Source organism: Nelusetta ayraudi, unplaced genomic scaffold, assembly GCF_046127955.1.
Source record: "Nelusetta ayraudi isolate G7.1 ecotype Tasmania unplaced genomic scaffold, CSIRO-AGI_Nayr_v1 ptg000026l, whole genome shotgun sequence".
NCBI lineage: Eukaryota > Metazoa > Chordata > Actinopteri > Tetraodontiformes > Monacanthidae > Nelusetta > Nelusetta ayraudi.
The window spans coordinates 3,869,970-3,895,000 of record NW_027466076.1 but is presented as its reverse complement, the minus strand read 5'-3'; the positions used below and the strand labels follow the sequence as shown (position 1 = coordinate 3,895,000).

The 25,031-nt window shown below is 43.8% G+C and overlaps 5 protein-coding genes across 7 annotated transcripts in view; 3 read left to right on the top strand and 2 right to left on the bottom strand.

Annotated features, from left to right (window-relative positions):
- dpm2 (dolichyl-phosphate mannosyltransferase subunit 2, regulatory) overlaps window positions 1-1,812 on the bottom strand; it is a 2,579-nt gene extending 767 nt beyond the window's left edge. Inside the window, exons 1-2 of the mRNA XM_076029162.1 lie at window positions 1,705-1,812; window positions 649-738 (exon numbers count right to left, since the gene is read on the bottom strand). Coding sequence (XP_075885277.1) covers window positions 649-738; window positions 1,705-1,707 — 93 coding nt within the window. The 5' untranslated portion in view covers window positions 1,708-1,812. The remainder of the gene's footprint in view (window positions 1-648; window positions 739-1,704) is intronic.
- A 359-nt stretch (window positions 1,813-2,171) lies between these two features.
- naif1 (nuclear apoptosis inducing factor 1) lies at window positions 2,172-6,653 on the bottom strand. Of its 2 annotated transcripts, XM_076029161.1 has the most exons (4): window positions 6,406-6,653; window positions 5,823-6,250; window positions 4,745-4,786; window positions 2,172-3,818 (listed from the first exon to the last, which is right to left on the bottom strand). In XM_076029161.1, exons 2-4 carry the CDS (start codon window positions 6,244-6,246, stop codon window positions 3,247-3,249), a joined length of 1,038 nt encoding a protein of 345 aa, XP_075885276.1. In that variant the 5' UTR covers window positions 6,247-6,250; window positions 6,406-6,653; the 3' UTR covers window positions 2,172-3,246. The 2 variants fall into 2 exon arrangements, with proteins under 2 accessions (XP_075885276.1, XP_075885275.1); XM_076029160.1 differs by having other exon boundaries at window positions 5,823-6,653.
- Window positions 6,654-7,466: 813 nt separating this feature from the next.
- On the top strand, window positions 7,467-14,677 carry slc25a25b (solute carrier family 25 member 25b). Of its 2 annotated transcripts, XM_076029156.1 has the most exons (11): window positions 7,467-8,513; window positions 9,607-9,733; window positions 10,309-10,396; window positions 10,967-11,002; window positions 11,291-11,402; window positions 11,768-11,926; window positions 12,096-12,248; window positions 12,333-12,440; window positions 12,671-12,838; window positions 13,207-13,357; window positions 13,832-14,677. In XM_076029156.1, the coding sequence occupies exons 1-11, from the start codon at window positions 8,208-8,210 to the stop codon at window positions 14,014-14,016; spliced, it is 1,593 nt and encodes a 530-aa protein (XP_075885271.1). In that variant the 5' UTR covers window positions 7,467-8,207; the 3' UTR covers window positions 14,017-14,677. The 2 variants fall into 2 exon arrangements, with proteins under 2 accessions (XP_075885271.1, XP_075885272.1); XM_076029157.1 differs by lacking the exon at window positions 10,967-11,002 and having other exon boundaries at window positions 8,153-8,513.
- A 729-nt stretch (window positions 14,678-15,406) lies between these two features.
- LOC142890253 (serine/threonine-protein phosphatase 6 catalytic subunit-like) lies at window positions 15,407-19,856 on the top strand. The gene is made up of 7 exons (XM_076029158.1): window positions 15,407-15,569; window positions 16,707-16,802; window positions 17,057-17,122; window positions 17,588-17,729; window positions 17,819-17,898; window positions 18,045-18,254; window positions 18,985-19,856. Exons 1-7 carry the CDS (start codon window positions 15,495-15,497, stop codon window positions 19,231-19,233), a joined length of 918 nt encoding a protein of 305 aa, XP_075885273.1. The 5' UTR covers window positions 15,407-15,494; the 3' UTR covers window positions 19,234-19,856.
- Window positions 19,857-20,493: 637 nt separating this feature from the next.
- Window positions 20,494-23,777, top strand: LOC142890254 (coagulation factor VII-like). Its single transcript, XM_076029159.1, has 11 exons — window positions 20,494-20,750; window positions 20,928-21,038; window positions 21,138-21,307; window positions 21,408-21,432; window positions 21,623-21,739; window positions 21,823-21,957; window positions 22,267-22,517; window positions 22,605-22,719; window positions 22,894-23,090; window positions 23,258-23,383; window positions 23,455-23,777. Exons 2-11 carry the CDS (start codon window positions 20,975-20,977, stop codon window positions 23,701-23,703), a joined length of 1,449 nt encoding a protein of 482 aa, XP_075885274.1. The 5' UTR covers window positions 20,494-20,750; window positions 20,928-20,974; the 3' UTR covers window positions 23,704-23,777.
- The last annotated feature ends 1,254 nt before the right edge of the window (window positions 23,778-25,031 follow it).

The following is a 25,031-nucleotide window of genomic DNA, read 5'->3' as shown; positions in this document are numbered from 1 at the left end:
AGGTGTACACCGTATAACCACTAGAAAAGGTTCAGAATTACCGTACAACCACTAAAAAATGTGCAAAGATAATTATCAGTCTTTTTTTTTTTTGACACAACGTTCACTTTCCCGTTTAAAAATGCGATTAAAATGATGTTTTAGGTTCTGACCTGTTTGAGTCGGCTGTGGCTTTAGTGCCGCTCAGAGAAATTATTTGTGTTTGCAGCACTTTTTGCAGTTAATTGCTGAAACTTAATTTTTTTTCCTATAAGTGCATTTCATTTTTCTTTATTTTAAAAAATTTGTCTTGTGACTTGCTTTCCATCGGTTAATGAAAGCCCAGCTGTAACTGACTGTTATATATCTTGTGTTGCTTACAATACATTTACATTTAGACAGTTATATAATCATGATCTCACTTATATGTGGATGCTGGATACTTAATGCATTACTGAGCCTGATGGTGGTTCTTGTTTTGTGCTGTTTTGAAGCAGCTGCTGCCGGGCACATGTTTCGAGGTAACATTATAAAAGTATATATATATATATATATATATATATATATACACACATATATATATATATATATATATATATATTTTTTTTTTTTTTTTTTTTTTTTTTTCTAAATACAATCATGTAAAGGGTATGTACAAACGGAACATACCATAATGATCACCCAGACAGAGTAGTAGGAAAACAAAAGGAGGCTGAAGACAACCAGACTGAGGCCGGCAGCTTGATCTACTCCTGTAGCCTGGAAACAAGGTGACAGTTACTGCTAATTCTCAAGACATCAACCCTAGAAACCCTAAAAACAAACATACACTGTAAACATATTAATACATTACGGCATAATCGCAACATTGACTGGTTCCTGAGTGAGATTCTGATGGAAACTCTGAAATGGAATCAGATGCTCGTGGATGGAGCGATGAGGAGGTGGATGACGTAGATGCCATGAAGTCCAGTGAACAAACAGAATCAAGATGAAACGTCCAGAGTTTGCATGTATAGTGAGACAGACACATGCTGCTGTACCACCAACCCAAAATATATTGTAAAATGACACTTTTTAGCCTAATAATGACAATAATCTCTTCATTTATTGCTACTCACTCAGTGTGAAACCTGGGAAACCTGTTTTTGATGCTCACAGGGCTGATATACAGGGTGGACAACAACTCACTTGGTATGAGGTGATGGTTCCATTGAAGAGGAACTTAAGCGACATAAAGCAATGTTTTGTTTTATTTTGAAACGCCGTGTGAGAATGTAAGGAAAGGGACAATATCCGTTTCTAAAAAATTCAAACATGTGCGAGGACATTGATTTTATTTTGAAACAAACACTGACGGTAGTACCTTGTAATAGACGTCGTTCGCATGTCTATGTGCTACGTGTCTACTCTTGTGTGTACCTACAGCGACTGTGTCACAGTGTGAAACGGGAACTTGTGGATTTCTTGTGAATTTGTGTAGCAACTGTAGTAATATTTTCGTTCGGAACACATTCGAGTGGGTTCAATGACACTTTCATGCTGTCAGTCGATGTAAATAATGCATTACCCACACTCTTTAACATCGACGACAAGCTACAGAAGCCACTTGGCCAGTGTCGATCCAACGCGATGTGTTATCTACAAATTACGGTATTATTATAAAAGCTGAACAGCAACTTTACCCAATCAAACACATTACGGCTGAGTTCCTTTATTTCTTACCATTTCTGACGACTGTCTGTTGCTGATTACGTTTCTTGCGTTTCTCAGTCTTCTTCTTCTTCTTCCGCCTTGTAAAACCGCTTAATAAATGTATTCGAGCCACTTCTGACCCCTAGTGGGAACCTGTTGTATTACGTTGATAAACTAGGAATCCGAAGACCTGAGCATAGAGTAAATTACTGAGATTCAAAGTTTCAAAAGGTTTCAGCTGGCCATTCTTTAAAATGTACGGTGTGTAAAGAATGTCAAGATTGTTATTATTATTATTATTATTATTATTATTAATAGTAATAATAATATACTATTGGCAAAACCCAACATGTAGCCCCACACTACAAGTCGGTAATCAAGTTATATTCAGCTTGCAGAACTAGCATCACATCATTTATATTCACACAGCGCCTTCTTCTGGTTGACCATCAGTACTGCCTGCAGCAAGAAAACGAAGCTTCATCTGCAAACTTTATTGAGACATGGTAAACATCCAGTTGTTAAAAAAAAAAAAAGCTTTAAAAAAGACTCAAGTTTTGCAGAAATGTGTGAGGGAAACGTAACAAATGCAACAATTTTTTTAGTCGTTTTATTCAATATATACATACAGACATTTACAAACACCTCAGACTCCTTGATGCTCCCATCCAATCAGGTCAGGTTTTAAATTGCTTTGCCCTCTTCTGCCTCAGTAGTACATATTGTTGATCTGATCCAGCTCTTGTCTGGATTATTCTTTTACAGGTACTACCCAGGAAATTAGAATATCCTGAAAAGGTTGTTGTATTCCTGCGATTCAACTTAAAAGGTGAATTTGACATATTGTGTAAATGAATATGCAGGTGTTTTGGATTACCTCTGCCTGATTAGAGTTGGACTCTTTGGAAGCTACAAAACTGAAGCTTTTCACAGTATTCTAATTTTCTGAGTTTGTGGGTTTGTGGTTTTACTAAGCTGAAAATCTTAATCAGCAAAGTTACAACAAGGAACTGCTTGAGATGTCAATTTGCGTGTAATGGCTCAATAAAATGTGTTGCTTTCATCTTTTAAGTTAAACTGCCAAAATAAAACAACTTTTATTTGATATTCTCATTTTTCAGTAGCACCTGTATGTTGTCCAAATAATGTGTTGTTTTTTTCCCCTCTGTGTATTTTGCTTGGTTTTGCTGCATGAGCTTCTCATGCATGACGGCTGGACTTGGGCAAACCTGAAGAAAAGTTGAGAAACGCACTGTGTACTCAACACTTTTTCAGTCCCTCTTTTTCTCTATGAATATTTATCAATATTTTTTATTTGATTTCTTTGTCGCCTTTTATATGAATACAACTCTCCTCCTTTTATGTATTGTGGCTGTAATGATGCAAATTTTTCCCGCAATGTGGGATGAATGAAGCCGTCTTCTTCTTCTTCTTCTTTTCATTTATACGGGATGGTATCGTTTTACCCTCTGATCCACCCGCACCTCAACTTTGTCGTACCTCCCAATTTGGAATTGTCATGGTTCTGTGAGGCGACTCCACTCCAGGCAGTACAACTCCCTCCCTGTCTCTCTATTGCGACACCTCCGGCTGAGGCGGAGGAGTCTGAGGCCGGCTCTGCTCCTCCGCCTGCCCTCCGTTCGTCGTTCCCTCGGCCGCCGGCGCCGAGCTGTTGGTGGCGGCTCCGTCGGGGCCGCCCTGCAGGAACTTGCGCAGGTCTTTGAGGGCGGGCCGGAGCATCTGCACCAGCGCCAGCAGGGCGGCCTGAGTGCCCTCCAGGGCCTGGGCCTGGCGCTCCTGGGCAAAGGCCTGGGCCTCCTGCGAGCGCCGCATCATCTGCAGCAGCTCGTTCTGGCCCTCCAGGTGCTGGGCGATGTGGCCCACGTGCAAGTTGGTGACGCGCTGCTCCTGCAGGAGCCGCGCCGAGTTCAGGGCGATGCGGCTCTTGAGTTCCTGCGGTTTGACTTGACCTTGGGCTTGACCTTGAGACTGAGGCGGCAGAGGGGAGGCGGAGGACGCGGCGAGCATCTCCACGGCGGGGGCCTCGACGGTCGCTGCCACGACGGTGGGCGCCGAGTCGCCCACGATGGTGGTGCAGTACTCCACCACTCCTCCGTCCTCCAGGGGGTGGAAGGTCTCTTCAGCTGCGGAAAACAGGACAGCGTCAGTCCGAAGCACCGCAGGCCGCTGCCGTTGAAGTCTGTGTGTGTTTCTCCAGCAGGGGGCGACGCGGGTGCGTTTGAGAAGCACGTCTGAAGACACTTTGAAAAATATGCAACCGCTCTTTTTCATTTCATTTTTCACGGTTCACGTGCGGTGACCGAGTCAATGGCAGCAAGTGGAAGCATCTGTCATCTATCTATCTATCCATGCATGTATATCTATATATCTATATATCTACCTATCAATCTATCTACCCATCCATCAATCCATCTATATAGACAGAAATGTGTGAGCACAAAGTCTTTGTGGGCCAGGTGCTGTTTTGAATGAGGCATATTTGCATAGAAGAGGCTTCCATTTTACGCAAAATGACCAATTTGAATATATTCAAATAAGTCTGGCGCTACCTGCACTGTGATGGATTAACCTTCATACTGCGGTGCAGCGTCACACTCTGTACCAGTACAACGATCAAATTTCAAAGGTGATAAGTTGGCCTTTTTTCACCACCCCGAGCCTCTTCTTCCCCATTTGAATCATCCAATATGTATTTTAATTTCTATTTAATAATTTTGCTGCTGTGGATCAGTTGTGAACAATATTTTCCCCACAGTATCAGGTTGCCCTCAAAACGACTCATTTGATCAGTGCTGAGTGAAATAATAAACTTCACTGTTTAACCTCAGGGTTGGAATCAGCTTGAGACAGATTTTATCAGTGAATTGAATTGAATTGAATTGAATTGAATTGAACTGAATTGGATTGAACTGAACTGAACTGAACTGAATTGGATTGAATTGAAAACCTCTCTTGTCATTGTACTTTTCAGAACAACAAAATTCAGTGATCTGCTTGATTTTACAAATGAATCTTGATAAAAGGGTACAAAGGCAAGAAATCTGCTTACCATTTAGGGTCTTTGTTTCATCACAGACAGTGTCTTGGCCAGCTGGAATAGCAAAAGAAACGCAATTTAAACAAAAAGATGTATAATATTGTGAAATATAAACCCATACTACAACATACATACAACAAAATCAACTCCGAAAACACTGGAAAAATTGATGAAATACAGTTATTTTATGACTTACTGATTATTAATATAATTTCTTCAAGTTCGGCGGGCCTCATTAAAAAACTTTGACGGGCCGCATTTAGGCTCCCGGGCCAGAGATTGGCCCAAACCTCGTATATATGCAACACGACTTACAAACACTAAATACATAATTTAGTATCGAACCACAAGGACCTTTGTTTTTTCTTTTTTAATTATTATCCTCTCACTGTAACACAATCTGCATCTGCAATGCAATACAATACTGGGTGTCAAACTTAAATACACAGTGAACTTTTTTATATGAAAAAACTAAATAATTTTTGATTCAATATGAATATGGAACAAGCAAAGCTTAATACTGTACAATAAATACTTCATATTGCACACATGCAAAATGTAAAAAAAAAACTATATTGAAATAAATAAAATGTAAATAGAAATCTTATGTATCTTTTCTATTTGCAGCCTTCTGACTTAAAGTTCAAGTCGTAATAATAATACCCTTCAATGAACGTGTAACCATTCAAGCACCATTCAAAACGCTACTTAAAGTCTGTTCAAGTAAACAGTCTACCAGAATACACAGCAGACTGAGCACTGTGGGATTTGTACTATCGGGCGGTTACATGTGCTGTATGATTACCGGCGGACCAAATGCAAATACATTTGCGGGGCCCAAATGTGGCCCGCGGGCCAGAGTTTGACATACTATAACATAACTTAACTTTGTGTCTTACTTTTGTCCTACCTTACAGGAACAGGACATATACTATACGACAAACAAACAAAACCCTTGTGTGTACAAAAGAAACACACAAAACCCTTGTGTGTACAAAAGAAACACACAAAACCCTTGTGTGTACAAAAGAAACACACAAAACTATGAAAACTGAATATATGAACACAATGCAACCGTAACTTCACTTACTTTCTGTGAGGGTGACGGTGGCCGGCAGGGTCAACTCCGCGTCCGAGTCCCCCGCAGCGGGCAGACTGATGATGGTCGCCTCGCCCAGCAGGTTGCAGATGCGCTGCTGCATCGCGGTGAGGATGACGGGCACCGGCGCCGGGTCCGACCCCGCCGATGACGACGACGACGTGGTGCCCTCGATCGCGGAGCGCGCCTGGGCCACTTTGCGGCGCACCTCGGTCTTCATGTCCGACCACTTCTTCTTGACTTCGGCCAACTCGCGGGGGCAGGTGGTGACGGCGTTCACCCTCCGCACAATCTCCAGCCACGCGTTGTTCTTGGCCATGTGTGTGACCCCGGCGTTGAAGTGGTTGACCAGCGTGTGCTTCTGCTTCTCGATCTCCTCCACGATGATCTCCACCTCCCGCTCCGAGAAGTTCATTTTTCTTTTTTTGGCAGTCGATGCCATAATATAAAAAAATATTATTAATAATAAGTCGTATCGGTGGGGGGAGGGGTCGGGGTGTGTGTGGAGGGGGGGGGAATCCTCGTTTCGAACGGTAATTGTGCGTATTGTACGCAAAAGTACTAAGGTTTTTACTTAGCTGGTATGCGCAGCGTTAATGGCTTCCAGAATTGGCGTCGTCGTCTTCTTCTTCGTCTTCTTCTTCTTCGTCCCCCCCCAACAAACGCTTTACGTTACGTTAGCCGCGCACCTAAGTCCCGCCCCCCCCATTCGCCCCATTGGATAACCACGTTGCCTGTCGTGCCAATAGGCTGCGTTCTGATTGGTTCGAACGACCGCTCGTCATTCAACAAGCCAAACAAACTATGCCATTCAAAAATGTGGTCGCGTTGTTTTTATTTACTTAGATAGATAGATAGATAGATAGATAGATAGATAGATAGATAGATAGATAGGAAGAAGACATTTGTTGATCCCACGGTGGGGAAATTTGCAAGATAGATAGACTAGTTAATTAAAGGCGATGCAAAGTTCTCAACTATAGTATAAAAACATAAAAATACGGTATCGTTTTAGGTTTTGGTTTTTTTTGTTTTATTTTGGGGGGGGGCGCAATTTACAGTCTGTTACATGAATTGTTTAAGACAAGTAATTCGTATGCCGAATATTGTATTGGAGTGTTTATTATAGTGGAGTAGGAACCCCATTTAGATGAATTGTGAGAGTTGTGATGTTATACGGGGAGCCGCAGCACCACATTTAAAGAGAAACTGGCGAGAAACCGATCTGCTTTAGCTATTAATATTAATTCTCTTATGACCAAAATTAATACATAGGCTGCCTGGATATATGTTTATAATTTTAATGGCTGTATATATATATTTTTTTATTATTATTATTTTTTTTTTAATAAAAAACGAAAGAACAAAAAATGGATGTTTATAAGTTTATACGAACTCTGAAATGACATAAACAAGGACATTGAAATAAAGAAATGTAAAGAACCTTTAACTATTTTACAATATGCACAAAAACTTTATTGACTTTAAAGGCATGTGTTCAGTTGCGAGTGAGAATCTCCATGTTGAGTGGGGTTAGGGCACCATCTAGTGGAGAGCAACAGCCATATAGCTGGGTTGGTTGGGACACATGCGTCAAATTCTGGCCCGCGGGCCAAATTTGGCACGCAGTGCAATTATATTTGGCAAAATGAAATAACTACCGGAGTTATTGTACAGCTGTAAAGCTACCGCTATTGTACAGCACATATACCGCTAATACTACAAATCCCAGAATGCTCTGCTGGTATTTTGATAGACAATTTATTATTTTAACAGACTACAAATAACATTTTCTTTAGGCACTTTTTCCTGCTACTCCAATGCATGGGCTGCATGCTCAGCAAACTGCAAGAGGTCCGTCAGCTTTTCGTCGCGCGGCCACGACGTAATCTCGCGTTGTTTGTTCTGCGAGACTTGTGGAGCAGCCGGCCGGCTAGTAGCGATGACTTTTTCTTTTTTTTTTCTCTCTCTCTCGCTCGTGCGTGACAAACCGGCAAATTGATGCCGGCAATTGAATAAGAAGTTATAGTTCATAGAGTGTAGCGTGACGGCATCCCCATCCAGCGAAGTAGCGGTTCCGCGTATTCATTGTGTGTAACAACGGTACAATTTGAGGCATTTTTACACGCACAAGTCTGCGTCAGCAGAGAACTCATTTTTATCACCGCGGCGACACGGAAACAACTCAACTTTACCGACTTAACGATGTAACTCGGCTGTTGAAATGATTCATATTTCTCCTCCAGGATGCTTCTGAAGTTTTAAATGCCTGAAATGAACCTTTTCGGCTGCGCCTCTAGTGAAGCAGTGACCTCGCAGCGTCCCTCAGACCATTGATGCGGTTCGGGGATACCACCCGGTAAATAAAATATAAAAATGCACCAACTGAGCTCAGTGGTCCCGCCCTGGTTTACATCCTGCCAGTGCCAGTGTGGGTCAGCCGAGACCTCTGGAGCCGTGGATGCCGAGAACCGGACTACAGACACCCGCCAGCCCCAGGACCCCGAACACCACGACCACCGCGGGCACCCCGAGCACCGGGGCGGAGGAGTGGAGCAGGAGCACCGGCTCAAAGTGCTGTTCGAGGTCCTGGACGTGAACGGCGATGGAGGCATTTGTATCGACGACTTGACCGTTGGTTTGCAGAAATTAGGGGTTCGTCGAACTAAACTTGAGGTCATGGTGGGTGAACGACTTACAAGGTGTTGATGAATGTATTTATCTCGTGTGATGTGACGCTGTGCTGCTGCTTCCGTCAATGTTGCTATCGCTTACACTTCTTCTTCTTCTTCTTCTTCTTCTTCTTCTTCTTCTTCTTCTTCTTCTTCTTCTTCTTCTTCTTCTTCTTCTTCTTCTTCTTCTTCTTCAGTACAGTCATTTAAAAAAGAAAAGAAAAAAAAGTCCACATCCAGCTGTATATGCAAGCTGCATTGCAGTGGTGATACTGTGCATTCTCTTAAAGGGATATTTCACTTTTTTAAAAAATGACGCTCTGGCGACTTTTCGTGTCTCCTTTGGCTCATGTTATTTAATATACTGTATTTTTGATTGCTTGTTTTAGTATTTAGATAATAGCAATAAGGTGCTCCCCCTCCCCCTCCATTACAAACTTTACGTTAGACTCACCTTTAAAACACACCCATGCATCTCCTGATTGATGAAGTCCTAATGTGTTGAATGTCCGTCATTTTTTTTTTTGATGTGTTACAAGCTAATGTCTCTTCCATTGTACATCAAATAAGAAGACTGATAAAAGTGGAAATAGCAAATAGTTTTGTTTTTTTAAAAGAAAAAAAAAAGACAAGAACTGTAGAATGTAGTCCCAAAACACAGTTTCGGGTTCTAGCCAGAAAAAGACCTTTTGAAATTCAACGCTTCAACGTCCTTGTGAAAAATAACTTCAAAGGTATGTTTCAGGCAGTGAAGGGGACATATTCACCCTCTGGTACCAGAGCTGAGTCTTATGGGATTTTATTGTTTATGCTAAACTTCAAATTAAAAAAAAAAAAAAAAAAAGCCTTTTCTGGTTACCTTGGAGCCTGTGTTTGTCCAAACATCTGTTGGCAAAGGTACAGAGATGGTTTAAGGTGGTTTGCGGTTTTTTACCACGGTCGGTCATATCACGTTGTGTACAGTCTGGACTTCAGATGAGCCATACATGAGTTTAATTCATGGCCCTTTTTTTATATATATAGGTTATTTGTCTGCAAAACATTTCTCCAGTCCTCACATCTTTGTTTCTTCTTCTTCTTCCTCCTTGTTCCCATCTTCACAGAAAATTGTTAAAGCAGGAGACAAAGACCAGGATGGACAGTTGGACTTTGAGGAGTTTGTTCACTATCTCAAAGGCCATGAGAAGAAGCTCCGGCTAGTCTTCAAGAGCTTAGACAGGAAGAATGATGGTACGTAATTTGATTGCAACCGGCGTTTTTTAGTAAAAAAGTAATGTATGTGCAATGCAGTCAAGGAGATGAGGCCACAGGAATACAGTAGTATTCGATAGTTTGCGATATAATTGATTTGCCTCTGTTAAAACTGATGGTTCCGCAAATAGAATGTTGACTAGTGATAGACAACAAACCATCAAATCTACCGCTGCAGGGAAACAAGCATTTCCCCTTTATTTTCAATAGTACCCACTTGGACAGCCTGAGACCTGGTCAACCTTTTGGATGCCACATAGCGTAGCACCCGGCTATTGGGCATCAATATCAATAATGTAAACCTCAACATTGTTATATATATGGTAGTGTGGTAGTATATAAGAAACCCGTCCACAAAAACCTGTCAGGTTCAACATAGTGCCACTGGAATTTGGTGTGAATTAATGATATATTGAGTTAAAAGTGCAATGGCCGCTATGCTTTTCTAATAACGTTGTGCATGTGAATTTAAGTTAGGCTCAACAGGTATTACAGGTGTCAAAGTAATGTAATATAATACAGTGATACGTCAATGCTTGGTCTGTCTCATACAGGTCACATAGACTCACAAGAAATAATGCAGTCTCTCTGTGACCTGGGAGTGAATATCTCCGAGGAGCAAGCTGAGAAAATCCTTCAAAGGTAAAAAAATAATAATAATAATAATTAAAAAAAAAAAAAAAAAGTGATACTGAGATCCTTAGTCCTAATGGAACAAAACCTGTCAACTTTGTTGATGCATGTGTTGTTCCTATACATGAGTGACAGTGGGGCTAAGTTAGTGCCATTTAGTTGAAAGAGCTACAGAAGCAAAAGCTGTTTTGGATTCAAAGTTATGGTGCAAACAGTCACACTTAAACAAAAGAAAGCCACAAAACTGATATTGGCTTCCCAGATCAGTTAAGAAGCTCTTCGGCCAAAGAGCTTCTTTCAAACCTTCTTAAGAAGCCAATGAAAGAAAAACGAGTTTCCCAGAATGGAATTGTTTGTTAATGGGAGAGTGATACCACGGAGGCTGCCAGACAGTCTAGAGAATCAACACAGGACTATCAAATCGCACTCTAGTTCTTTTTCCTTCTATCACGCTGTATTCTTTTTGTCTGTCTTGTTTGTGGTTGTCACTTAACCTCTAACTTCTCAGTTCCTCTAACCTCCTGTCTGTCTGTCTGTCTGTCTGTCTCTCCGTCCGTCCTCTTCTTTGGTTGGTGTCAGAATAAGGAGAGGTTATATCTGGACCCCTGTTCTGTAGTAAGTAGTAGCCTTTATACGCAGCTTGCCAAGCTAGTGTACCACTGATTACAACAGTAAAGTAGAAATGCAAGCAGCCTTCTTTTTTGACAAAGCATATACTGCCGTCAAACTCCTACAAAGGCAAAATATTTCAAGAACGCTGATAATAAATAAATAAACAAATAAATAAATAAGACTGGCTGAGGCCCAGAGCAGGAGCGTGACACAATAACTGTTTGCTGTCTTTTCTCACGACCATTCACTTGAACCTAACACCTCTGATCCGATGTCATTTCATAATCCTAGTATGGATAAAAATGGCACCATGACAATTGAATGGAACGAGTGGTGGGATTACCACCTCCTGCATCCCGCCGACAACATTCCCGAGATCATCCAGTACTGGAAACACTCAACGGTACTCGACGGCTATTAGCCTTCATCTCACACTACCCCGGAATGGCATTACGTTGACCTGTGATATTGATGTTGCTGGATATGAATGTATTTAATCAGGGGAGAGCTAAACAGAAGCACAGCAGCAGCAGCAGCAGCAGATGTTTGAAAACCGTGCATCCTGCAGGAAGCAATTCTTAGAAATGGTCGACACACAGTTGTGTATTGCCAAGTACATTCTTTTACTCTTACACAAAAATGCAGGGGAAGGATTAGACTGATATTTTTGGAAAATTTGGGAGTGGATGGTGAATCGATCTACTAATAATCATAATCATTTCAAGGCAAAAAAATTCCAAAAAACAAAGTCTTCTGGCTATTCTTTAGATTTTTGACGTCGGTGACAGCTTGATGGTCCCTGACGAGTTCACTGCAGAGGAGAAGAAAACAGGAATGTGGTGGCGACACCTAGTTGCAGGAGGAGGAGCAGGCGCTGCGTCTCGAACGTGCACCGCTCCGCTCGACAGGCTGAAAGTGCTCATGCAGGTAAAAAAAAAAAAAAAAAAAAAAATATATATATATTATTATTTTTTATTATTATTAGTAGTAGTAGTAGTAGTAATAATAATAATAATAATAATAATAATAATAATAATAATATTGGTAGTAGTAGTAGTAGTAGTAAAAATGATCTGGATCTGGTTTTCCTCTCTAGGTTCACTCCTCCAAGAGGAACAGCATGAGCCTGGTTGGCGGGTTTCTCCAGATGGTCCGAGAAGGCGGGATCAGATCCCTTTGGCGAGGCAACGGAATTAACGTCATCAAAATCGCACCTGAGTCTGCCATCAAGTTCATGGCCTACGAGCAGGTACGCAACAACTTTTTTTTTTTTTGTATTTCTGCAATGCTCTGTATCGTAACAATCCTAACCTTTTTTTGTATGTATTGTCAGATGAAGCATTTGATTGGAAGCAATCAGCAGACACTGGGCATGGCAGAGCGAGTGGTTGCTGGTTCCATGGCTGGAGCCATCGCCCAGAGCAGCATCTACCCCATGGAGGTTAGAATTCAGCGCAGGCACTGGGACTGCTGCATGGAAGAAACAGACAGTTGTTATCACTGAATGAGGCTCATAATTCATTTTAAAATAAAATAACAACAATAAACCAATTCATCAATCAATGAACGTCCAGCAGCGGGCCAGCAGCTCTCGCAGTGATTTAGTTTGGCCTCGCAGGCCAAATACAATAATAACTCTGCAGGTCCAAATGTCCTCTGTTCTTCTCTCAGGTCCTGAAGACGAGGTTAGCGCTGCGCAAGACGGGCCAGTACTCTGGTATTCTCCACTGTGCCAAACACATCTTCCAGAAGGAGGGAGCGACTGCGTTCTACAAGGGCTACATCCCAAACCTGCTGGGCATCATACCTTACGCCGGCATCGACCTCGCAGTGTACGAGGTGAATGGTTGACATCAGTATTACACATAACCTCTGCTTTATTCATTTGTTGACGATTTATTTACTTACTTGCCTACTAACTAACTAACTGACTGACTGACTGACTGACTGACTGACTTACTTACAACTGCCTGACTTACTGACTGACTTGCTAACTGACTGACTAACTGACTTATTTACTGACTGACTGACTGACTGACTGACTTATTTACTGACTGACTGACTTACAACTGACTGACTTACTGACTGACTTACTTCCTTACTGACTCACTCACTCACTCACTCTCTCACTCGCTGACTCACTCACTTGCTGACTCACTCACTCGCTGACTCACTTCCCCTCGACACCTTGCTCGTTTCTTGGTCAGACTCTGAAGAACCACTGGCTCCAGCACTATGCCACAGACAGTGCTGATCCAGGGGTCTTTGTGCTCCTGGCCTGTGGTACCACCTCCAGCACGTGTGGCCAACTGTCCAGCTACCCTCTCGCCCTGGTGAGGACTCGGATGCAGGCGCAAGGTCAGTGGTTTTCCGAGACTAAGCCGGTTTACGCGCCTTCAACCTCGTCCTCTTCCAGAGCACCTATATAATGAAAGCCTCTGCATAAAAGCAAATGAGATGGTCAATCAATCAAAAACATTTTTTGCTTAGCCCAAATTCAGAAATACAATTTGGATCAAAGGGCTTCACACTCTGTACAGATGCAATTCCTAGACCCTTGAATCAGGTTAGGAAAAACTAAAATACCCAATTGATTGATGCACTGATTGATGAATTGATGGACTGGTTGATGGTTGGGTTGGTTGGTTGGTTGGTTGGTTGATTTATTGATTGATTGATTGATTGATTGATTGATTGATTGTTTGATTGATTCACTTCTGAAGGCATCTTATTTCTAATGATGCTGAAGCGTCCTGGCGGTTGTCAATTCAACGCATCCATATGTTCAGACATCTGCGTGTGTGTGTGGTGTTCTGTCTCTGACTCCTGCAGCTGCAGAGGAAGGAGCTCCTCAGAGGACCATGAGAGATCTCTTCAAACACATTGTCAAAACGGAAGGACTCAGAGGACTCTACAGAGGCCTGACACCCAACTTCATGAAGGTCATCCCATCAGTTAGCATCAGCTATGTGGTCTATGAGTACTTGAAGATTACACTTGGAGTTCAGTCAAAGTGATGAGGAATTCTTCTTATGCTTTTGAGACCATAAATGGCGTTCACGTTTAGACACATGGATTTAATGAACAAGGAGCAGATCACTTATAAATAAAGATCATGTGATGTTGAACTATAAAGGGCTCCCCCCCCCCATTGTGTCTCAATGGAGAAGTTAGAAGAAGGTTATAAAAATGGATTTGATATTTTTGGTCTCCTGGGACTCCGTACCGTACCACGAGCCTCTCTAATGTTTGTTAAAGTGATGAAGGAATTGTTGGCGTTGGACCCAATGTTAGCGGAGACGGAGATTAGTGCTTTAACGACTAAAAGCCTAGATAGGCTATAGCATAGGTGTCAAACCTTGGCCCATGGGCCAGATTTGGCCCCACAGTGTCATTATATTGGGCCCGCAAGGCAGTGCTAAATCACCTCTAGAGCTGGCCCACCGCTATTATACAGCGCATGTACTGCTAATACTACAAATCCCAGAATGCTCTGCTCAATCAGGACAGGATGTTCATTGAAGGATATTATTATTAGTAAATTGGTTTATTGTTGTTATTTTATTTTCACAATGCATTATTAGCCTGTGGAAAAAGGGGACAGTTGAAATTTAAATCAGAAGGCTGCAAATAAAAAAAGAGCCATACGATTTTTATTTACATTTTATTTATTTTGATGAGTTTTTTTTTTTAATTTGAAATTCGATTTTGCATGTGTGCAAAATGAAGTTATTTATTGAATAATATTGAGCTTTGCTTGTTCCATATCCAGTGTTGAAGCAAAACTTGTTTGGGTTCCATATAAAAAGGTTCACTGTTCTATCTGGAGGACGAATTTTTCATTGAATATCAACGTTGGTCCAAGACTTTGTCCAAATGTTGGACCCACTGTGTATTTGAGTTTGACAGCTGAATGTGCGCAAAAAATTGCTTCTCCCCTTAATTCAGTGTTTTTTCAACCACTGTGCTGTGTCCACACTGTGTACCATGAGATAATGACGGGTGTATTGTGGGAAATTATCCAATTTCATTAAATTGGTCAACAACAAAAAAAGTCCATTGTCTTTAAAACGGAGTGTGAGCCCGTTTTCCTCCCAGGATATCAGCTGTGTGTGCATCTAAACAGGTTTCACAGTGAGTGACTAGAAATAAATTAAGAGACTGTATTGTTGTTATTCTTAGGCTTCTACAAAAAATTCAATTTATGATATTTTTGGTTGGTGTTGTGCTCTGGGATTTTTTTTTTTTTTTTTTTTTGCAATTTCAAAAATGTGTCGTGGATCAAAAAAATCTTGGAAAACACTGGCATCATCCGGAACTGAGGGGGGCGGTAAAGGGTCGATAAGCTGCAGTTCAACTCCGGTAAGAAAAAAAAAAAAAAAAAAAAAAACAGAAAAGGGCGAAGAAGAAGAAGGAAGAAGGAAGCCAAGAACTTGCTCTTGCTCGCCGTCTTGTGTCGCCTTCTCGACAATTTCCGGGCTGGAGTGTTGAGCTAATGGCGCCTTTAGACCTCGATAAGTACGTGGAAATAGCAAGACATTGCAAATATCTACCGGAGAACGACCTCAAGGTGAGGAGGCGGGTTTAATATTTTTTGTATGTGTGTAGTTTTTTGGGTTGTTGTTGTGGGGTTTTTTCTACAAATAGCATGCGGTTAAGTTTTGTTGTTTTTCCGAAGCGACGGTGATAACGCTTGTCACAAAGTTTGTGGAACTAGCATGGTTCCTTTTTAATGGCTGAAGGGTTTCAACCGCTGGCTCGGACACCGAATGGTGTCATCAAACAGAAATATTCTGCGTTGACGGCTAGCGTTCACATCGAACGGCCTCTTGCGCTACATGACGACCATTAGCGGTGTTGTGCCACTACTGGTTTCCGATTTAGCTGGTTTCCCTGCCGAACAGCTTGCAGATGTGTTCCGCCGCCGTCAGCAGATTCGACACAAATTCACAAACATGCACAGCAGATTACCGGCGATTTTTAAAGTCGTAGCCCACATCTACTTGAGCGAATATGCTTCTGTAAATGAGCGCTATGTACGAGTGACATAAAAACTAAAGAAAATACGAAAAATAATTTTGCGCCGAGTTGGACTCGACCTGCCTCCAGCAAAAAATAAATAAATAAATGAATAAATAAATAAATAAATAAAAATCATAGAATTTGTGTCGAATCTGCTGACAATGGCGCAGCACATCTGCAGCTGTTCGGCAAGGAAACCAGTTAAAACGGAAACCAGTAGGGACGTAACACCGGCGATAGCAACAGCGCTAGTTTGGCTTGAAGTCCATATATACCCACCCATAGTCCGTGTGAAGCAACTCGCTGCTTGATTTTTAGCCGCCACAAATGACACATTTTTCAGTTTTAGCGCTGATACGGTGCGCAATCAGCATGCGAAGTATGTGTCGGTTGTGGACAGAGCTAAACCCGCCGACACTGCTAGGTGGTAGTAATAATAATAATAATAATAATAATAATAATAATAATAATAATAATAATAATAATGGTTGGCAGAGCTACTCTGAATGTTCTCAGTATTTTTCTTTCACTCTTGAATTTACTTACACGGCACATAATGCTTTTCTTAACCACATTAAAGACTATGTTATAATTGTGTTGTTTATAATATACAAAACATTTTACTGTTGCATCGTACAGTTCAGACTGAACTAAACCCTTTTTTGTTTTGCCCCCCCCCCCCCAGCGATTATGTGATTATGTTTGTGAATTACTTCTGGAAGAATCAAATGTACAACCAGTCTCAACTCCGGTGACTGTTTGTGGAGATATTCATGGTCAGGTAGGAATCCCTGCTAATCTTCTACCACTTCAGGATGGTGTATGAACGTTGTGTTTCTCACTCGTGCTTGGCTGATGACCGTAACCTCATTTTCTGTTTCCCTGCCACATTTTCTTCCCAAAGTAAAAAAAAAAAAATCTATATACATGTGTTGCATTTTATTCAGTTGTGATTATGCAGCTTTCTTTTCTAAGAATGAATAAATGACATTCATCAAAATGAGCCTTTCCCTCTGCTTCTTCTTCCCCTTGCAGTTTTATGATCTCTGTGAGCTCTTCCGAACAGGGGGCCAAGTTCCAGACACAAATTATATCTTTATGGTGAGCGCAACTGTTGCTTTCATTGTTATGCTTGGAGTTGTTCATATCAGCATCAGCAACCAGATGGATAGATGGATAGACAGACAGACAGATAGATGGATGGATGGATGGATGGATGGATAGACAGATGGATGGATAGATAGACAGACAGATAGATGGACGGATGGATGGATAGACAGACGGACGGACAGACGGACGGATGGATGGATGGATGGATAGACAGACAGATAGATAGATGGATGGATGGATAGATGATGGATAGACAGATAGATGGATAGATGAGTACTTTATTCATCCCCCTCTGGGGACACTCATCCAAACTTGTTTTATGGTTGTTTGAAAAGACTTTGAGCTGCCGGCTTTACTGAGCAGTTGGTTGATTTGATTCACCTCAAAGTCTGCGTCGCACCAAAGTATCTCTTTCACCGTCGTCTTCTTCTTCTCCTTCTTCTTCTTCGTCCCCAGGGAGACTTTGTAGACAGAGGATATTACAGCTTGGAGACCTTCACACACCTCCTGGCGCTCAAAGCAAAATGGCCCAATCGCATCACGCTGCTACGAGGAAATCACGAAAGCAGGCAAATCACACAAGTGTACGGTTTTTACGGTAGGTCTCTTCAACCTCGTTTGTGTTCGTACGCGTTGTTGTTTTTTCGTGCCAGTTACACAATTACAATGTGTTCTGCTCTCCCTCAGATGAATGCCAAACCAAGTATGGCAACGCTAATGCCTGGCGATATTGCACCAAAGTCTTTGACATGCTGACGGTGGCGGCTGTAAGTTTAAAGTGTTTTCAGTTGTTTGTGATTGTGGTGCTTTCAGGCATTGACCTCAATCTGAGACCTTTTAGTACTCAGGTTTACGATGAAGCGACTCGTTTTCTGTGGTCATGCATTAACTTGGCTTGCATGCCCGATTTCAGTTGATAGACGAGCAGGTCCTCTGCGTGCACGGAGGACTTTCTCCTGACATCAAGACCTTGGACCAGATTCGCACCATTGAGCGGAATCAGGAGATTCCACACAAGGGAGCATTCTGTGATCTGGTTTGGTCCGACCCAGAAGATGTGGACACCTGGGCCATCAGTCCGAGAGGTGCCGGCTGGCTGTTTGGTTCAAAGGTCACAAATGAGGTACATATATTTTTTGTTATCTTATCTAATAGAATGGAATGCCTTTATTAATCCCACAGTTGGGAAATGTACATAATTAGAGCAACTGTATAGTTCAAAAAATGGAAAATTATTTTAATTAAAAGAAACAAGGCAATAAAAAATAAAATTTTTGTAGGGTATAAAAGGAAGAAAACAAGATATTTACATCATATGTGCAGTTGGATTTACAGTTGTCTACATACGAGCTGCGTTTCCATGACAGTTTTTCACAAAATAAAAGCAGTAATTCTCAAATTTCGACAAGGTACAATTGCGATTTGCAGGCGTTTCCATTGAATGCTGTGAAACGCGTGAGCTGTAATTCTCGTAAAATCTCGTAATGTCGAGAATTACGAGAATTCTCGCGGGACATAATTCGTGTGATTGCGTGTAAATGTAAAACAAGCGTTTCCATGACACCTATGCGATATTCCTCTATAAGAATGCGTCTGAAAAACCTCCTCATGAGAGCGTTGAAACCTTTGAGCCATATTTGAGAGGTTTAGCTGTTTCCATCACCAGTTTTTTTTATTGCGATATTTCAGTTTTGTGCAATTCTAGGGGTCATGGAAACACAGCTAGTGACATATTGCAAAGTCTTCACTGCATCTTTGTGGAAAAATCGACCAAAAAAATGCATGGGTTGAGAGGTTTCATTCCGTCATTCATCCTCCATTTTATCCTCGTGGTGTTTTTGTCGTGTCGCCAGTTTGTCCACATCAACAACTTGAAACTCATCTGCCGCGCACACCAGCTGGTGCACGAAGGCTACAAGTTCATGTTCGACGAGAAGCTGGTGACCGTGTGGTCGGCGCCCAACTACTGCTACCGCTGCGGGAACATCGCGTCCATCATGGTCTTCAAGGACGTCAACAGACGGGAGCCCAAACTGTTTCGCGCTGTGCCCGACTCCGAGCGGGTCATCCCACCCAGAACAACCACCCCCTACTTTCTGTAATCTCTTTCTGGGGCCATCCAGTAGGGGGCGCCCTGCCGCCCCCCAAAATGTATTTATATGCAAAATGTCTCTGTAATTTATGGAAGTAACCTCTTGTTAATGTCACAGAATCAAAAAATAAAGTTGACTTTAAGTAGCCGTGTGTCACTTTAACGGATGCAGTCTACTTTTTTTGTGCTCATAGTTTTTATCATGAAGAAATTCTGTTTCTCTTCATTTTCTTGTATCACCACTCGGAAATTAATAATCCCACTGAAGATAGAATATCTCCAATTTTTTTGTTACAGTTTAATCTTACGGTTTACTTGTGGTAGACCTTTTTTCTTTTTTTCCCAATCATTTTTAATGATTATACTATGGTATGGGATGAACTGGACTTGAACACCATAGACCTCCTCAGGTCTCCTCCAAAGACTGAACACTTTTGTCCTGAAGAGTGCGAGTTATTTTTGCCCTGTGTCACCGACACCATTTTAACTGTGAGCTCCTGTGATTTGCAAGCGGTTGTCGTAGTCTGGCATTCAGTTTTTTGCAAAGTCACTTCGCTGTCTGTTCTACTAATTTCTTATGGACTTTCTCCAGCAGTGGTTTTTGCAAGAAAAATTAAACATTTACATCTAAAAGCGTCTCCGTTTTCGTTATTGTTCCAGCATGCAGCCTTTTCTTTGTGTGCATCGCTGGCTTTTTTTTGAGGAAAGAGAAATTGAAAGCTGATTTGGATTTTTTGGCGAGGTTGGGGTTGTCTTCAGTGGAATACATTGTCCTTCAGGGCTGTTAAACCGTAATCAGCAATGCCATTGCTTTTGGTCCCGTGTCTCTACGACTTTTGTACTGGTCGCAAGAATTATTCTAGTTTGGGTAATGTTTTTTTTTGCCTGTAGGTGGTGCTATGGAGCACATAACGCTTTGATCTTTGCATCAGAATTTTTTTTTTTGACCGGTCCTGACCTGCTTGCTGAATTTCGTCAAAATTTAATGGAGTTAAAGCGGTCAAAATTGGGTGGATAGACGCATTGTAACAACAACAACAACAGTGTTTGATTTGTAAAATGTCAAAAAGTAAAGTCAACTTTATAAACTCTGAATTAGTTTTGTCTTTGTCAGTGATTAAAACTTGTTGTTTGACGGTCACTTCATCCGAGTTATTTGTAGTTTATTGGACTGACCTTCACCACAGGTTCAGTCACATGTCTCCTGCTGCTCCACAGTCAATATTTGATCTGTGATCGATCGATCAGTTGACCCCCTCACAGCCATTTTAGCTGCAGTCAGACAGACGGACAGACAGAACGGAGCGACGGACGGCGGCAGGTAGCACCTCTACCCACATCTGCACACTTCAGAGTCTGCAGTGACTCATTCAACCAGGACAGAGACTCGTTTCCACTGCTGGACTGCTTGAAAGGTGATTCAAAGTCTGCGAGGAACGAGAAGCTTCAGACGGCTCAGTGTTTGGAGACCACGGTGGAGAAGCTGAGCAACCGTTTCTATCTGTCTGAGGGAACTCAGTCATCCAGGTCAGTAGGCCCAGGTCTCCATCATCTTCATCAACTTTATCACCTCCATCATCTTCATCAACTTTGTCACCGTCATCATCTTCATCAACTCTACCATCCCCATCATCTTCATCATCAACTTTATCATTTCCACTATCTCCATCAATCATCATCTCATCACATTACTCTCTGTGGCAGAGACACTGAGGTGCACGCACACACACACACACACATTCTGTGCAGACATGTGGCCTGTTTGGTCTCTGGGCTTCTGTGTGCTGCTGCTTGTCGCTGTGATCCAGTGTTCAGGTGAGTCTGACCTCTGACCTCTGACAAATCATCACTCACTTTTGTCAACCTGTTCCTCTCAGCAAACACTCACTGTCGTTGTGTTGTTGTTGTTGTCAGTGTTCCTGGACCAGCCCTCGGCAGGCCAGGTTCTCAGTGTGGCCTCCAGGAGACGCCGTGCCAACTCACCGATGGAGGAACTCCTACCGGGAGACCTGGAGAGGGAGTGTTCTGAGGAGGTCTGCAACCAGATTGAGGCTGCTGAGATCTTCCAAAACCACGAACGGACGGTGAGGCCCACACACACACACACACACACACACACACACACACACACACACACACACACTGTGTTTCCCCTGCACTAACTCTTGGCTCCTCTCCTTCCAGATGGAGTTTTGGTTCAAATACACAAGTGAGTCGACTCGTCGCCCTTTGATTCATCACTGATTCAAATGAACCGATCACAGCATAAGTCACTGATTCAGTCTAACCTGGGGTCAGTCGAGCCTTGAAGCCTTGACCTTGAAGCGAACACGTTGTGTCACTCCGGCGGGACTTGTTTGACACGAGATGCCTTCAGGTTCTGCCGCTGTGTGTCGTAGATGTGAACCGCTGCGGCACAAACCTGTGTCTGAACAAAGGGTTTTGCACGATGGGCCAAGGTAACTTCCATCATTGCTTCTGTCCTCCCCCGTACCAGGGCAATACCTGCGAGACAGGTACGCAACAACAACGACGACACAACAATTTACCTGCAGCAGCAGGAAACACTTTCAAAGGTTGTGTTGCTGTCGACCCGCAGTCGTGACGGAGTGCAGCTACAAAAATGGCGGCTGTAAGCAGTACTGCAAAGACCTGCCAGGGGGAGCCGGAGTGCAGTGTGGCTGCGCTGACGGATACGAACTGCAGACTGACGGACTCGGATGCTCCAAGACAGGTGACATCGTCGCACAATCGCAGAGGAAACCAGCAAACCCTGGTTGTAGCACAGTGACACATCACAGCTGATATGAAAGTCTACATACACACACACACACACACGGTGACTTTGAAGTGCTCAGAAACTCAGAAGTTTTTTGTAGTTTTTGGGTTTTACACCCGCACAGACACACACATACAGAGAAAGAAACACACACACACACACATTGACAAATTCACTCAAACACACACACACACACACACACAGCCTGACACACCCTCTTGTTGGTGTCACCATTCACACTTCGTCCTGTGTCGCTCCGTCCAGTGTCATTTCCCTGCGGCCTCCAGCAGAGGGAGTTGTTGCCTCTGTACCAGGCTCGGCTTGTTGACAAGCAGCTGCTCGACGGCAGCTTGGAGCACCGGGAGGCCGCGTCCAACAGCAGCGAGCCGGCGGACGAGCAGCTGCTGGCGGCCAACGTCACGCTGTCCAACCACACGGCGGGGAACGAGACGGAGGTGGTGATGTTTCGGATGGTGGACGCAAACCTGGAGAAGCTGGGGGGCAGTCCTTGGCAGGTCAGGACCTGGGTCATGTGACCACCAGCAACATCTTCATCCTGGTTCATATCGCAATATTGACTGGGGCTGTGTGTGTGTGTCCAGGTCCTGATCCACAGGCCCGATGGTTTTGGGTTCTGCGGGGGAGCGCTGGTGTCGGACCGCTGGGTGGTGACGGCGGCTCACTGTCTGAAGGGGACGGTCGATCATGTGACCATCGGTGAGCCAATCACGTCACAGCGGCTCGTGACGCCTTCATTCGTCACATTGTCATTGTCGTCGCACGACACAAACACACACGGCTGACGTTGTCGACGACCGGCGGCTCGCATGCTGCTCTGTCATTGGCCAGTCTCTCATGTCACATGACCCCTGTGGCTCCGCCCGCTCCCAGGAGACATTGACAAGGAGCGTCCTGACCCCGGCGAGCAGCTGATCAAGGTGCAGCAGGTCTTTGCCCATCCTCTCTTCAACTCAGGCACCTTTGACAACGACGTGGCTCTGCTGCGCCTGGCCCAGCCAATCAGCAGAGGCCCCGCCTCCACGCCCGCCTGCCTCCCTGACCAGCACTTGGCCTCCTACCTGCTGCAGGTGAGCCCCCACTGGAGGTCAGGGAGCAGACCCTGACCTGCATCCGGCTCACTGTGTGTGTGTGTGTGTGTGTGTGTGTGTTCGCACTAATAATGTGAGTAATGTGAGGGAGATGATGATGATGATGAAGTTGATGAAGATGTGTGTGTGTGTATGTGTGTGTCCAGGACGGGAATTACGGGAAGGTGACAGGATGGGGCCACACCCTCTTCCTGGGCCGCACCTCCCGCTTCCTGCGGCAGGCGATGCTCCCGGTGGTCAGCCACAGGAACTGCAAGGCGTCGACTGAGGAGGTGAGCAGGTCAGCCGAGCGGCCGTCCGCTGCGAGGAGCCGTCGCTGAAGTCTCACCGTCGCCCCCTGCAGCTGGTGACGGACAACATGTTCTGCGCCGGCCACCTGGAGGCGGGGCCAGACGCCTGCAGCGGCGACAGCGGCGGGCCCTTCGCCGTCCACTACCGCGGCACCTGGTTCCTGGTGGGCGTGGTCAGCTGGGGCGAGCGCTGCGGCTCCGACGGGAAGTACGGCCTCTACACCCGCCTGGGGGGCTACCTGGGCTGGATGAAGGAGACCATGGAGGCCCCGCGACCCACCACCCACCAGGAGGACCGCTGAACTCTAGGTGTGTGTGTGTGTGTGTGTGTGTGTGTGTGTGTGTGTGTGTGTGTGTGTGTGTGCGTGCGCGTGCGTGCACGCTACAAAGAGAAGAATTAAGACTAAAGTCTAAATAAGTGTTTTAAAAAGGAAAATTAAAGCAGAACACAGACGCGATGCACATTTTAATGTTCTGTAAAAGATTTTATATAATGTAGAATAAAATAAAGAGGTACTCAGTGGTTCAGTTTTTTATTTCTTATACAATCAATATATGAAATACTGGCTGGCACCACAAAACACATTTATTATTACATCTGATTGAATTTATATTGAAAAGTGTTGATTTATTAAACAGTTTTAGAGAATTTTAATATAGACTGAAGATAAACTTTCACTCTCTGATCCTCTCATTTACATATGTCAATACATCACATATCACACATATATATATATATATACATACACACACACACACACACACGTAAGTCTCCAAACTCCAGATCTTCAGATGATGCCTCTCGTGACCAGCAGGGGCGCCAACTGCTTTCCAATGAGGTTGACTTGCTGCTATCCGACAGTGGGGGGCGGGGCTACCGTGGGGAGGGGGGCGGGGCCTCTCAGGTGTGTCCACACACACACACACACACACACACACACACACACACACACACACACAGTGCGGGTGACATCACACAGTGCTGCTGAGATCAGTGTTGGTGCCCATTAATAATTCATGGCTCATGAATTATTCAGCAGTTTACCTGCAGGGTCACCTGTGGCTCTGAGGATAAACACAATTGCATGACGTCACTTCCTGTGCCGTGAGGTGACGGAGTGAAGGATGATGGGAACAGACGCGTTAATACTGCGGTTCAGTTCAACCTTCACATCTTCGTAACGGTCGTTTGGTCTGCTGAGTTCAGGAACTTCAGTCTTCTGGTTGGAGTCCGGTCCGGTCCGGTCCGGTCAGTTCATGAAAGCAGCCTACCTTCACTAATGGCCTTCTGCCCGACTCCACCTGAACGCCACACAGACGATGCTGCTCTGTTCTTCTGGAACGATAGTGTGATGGAATGTCAGAGATGTTCTGGAGGAACCAAGCAGGAACTTCCTGCAGGAACTCTGACCAGTCAACTCTGCAGCGCCACAACGTGGACAGCATTGGTTCCCGCAGCGCCACAGTGCTGCACAGCCCCATGGGACTTTACCTGTGGTCCTCCGTCAGCTGTGAGACACACACAAGCACACCTGTGATAGATGATTTGGCTGCGATGCTCCTCAGTCACTCTTCTTCTAGCGCCACCAACAGGTCAACATGGGGCGGGGCGGGACTGCGTGTAGTTTCT

Bases quoted from the DNA above. Each gene is read 5' to 3' on its own strand.
- naif1 (XM_076029160.1), bottom strand. From the start codon at position 6,273: ATGGCATCGACTGCCAAAAAAAGAAAAATGAACTTCTCGGAGCGGGAG. The intron at 4,787-5,822 runs GTAAGTGAAGTT...TTGCTATTCCAG, and splicing joins CACCGTCACCCTCACAGAAA to CTGGCCAAGACACTGTCTGT. The intron at 3,819-4,744 runs GTAAGCAGATTT...TGTTTTCCGCAG, and splicing joins TGAAACAAAGACCCTAAATG to CTGAAGAGACCTTCCACCCC.
- LOC142890254 (XM_076029159.1), top strand. From the start codon at position 20,975: ATGTGGCCTGTTTGGTCTCTGGGCTTCTGTGTGCTGCTGCTTGTCGCT. The intron at 21,740-21,822 runs GTACGCAACAAC...GTCGACCCGCAG, and splicing joins GGGCAATACCTGCGAGACAG to TCGTGACGGAGTGCAGCTAC. The intron at 22,518-22,604 runs GTCAGGACCTGG...GTGTGTGTCCAG, and splicing joins TGGGGGGCAGTCCTTGGCAG to GTCCTGATCCACAGGCCCGA.
- LOC142890253 (XM_076029158.1), top strand. From the start codon at position 15,495: ATGGCGCCTTTAGACCTCGATAAGTACGTGGAAATAGCAAGACATTGC. The intron at 16,803-17,056 runs GTAGGAATCCCT...TTCCCCTTGCAG, and splicing joins GTGGAGATATTCATGGTCAG to TTTTATGATCTCTGTGAGCT. The intron at 17,123-17,587 runs GTGAGCGCAACT...CTTCGTCCCCAG, and splicing joins ACACAAATTATATCTTTATG to GGAGACTTTGTAGACAGAGG.
- slc25a25b (XM_076029156.1), top strand. From the start codon at position 8,208: ATGCACCAACTGAGCTCAGTGGTCCCGCCCTGGTTTACATCCTGCCAG. The intron at 11,403-11,767 runs GTACTCGACGGC...GCTATTCTTTAG, and splicing joins AGTACTGGAAACACTCAACG to ATTTTTGACGTCGGTGACAG. The intron at 13,358-13,831 runs GTCAGTGGTTTT...TGACTCCTGCAG, and splicing joins GACTCGGATGCAGGCGCAAG to CTGCAGAGGAAGGAGCTCCT.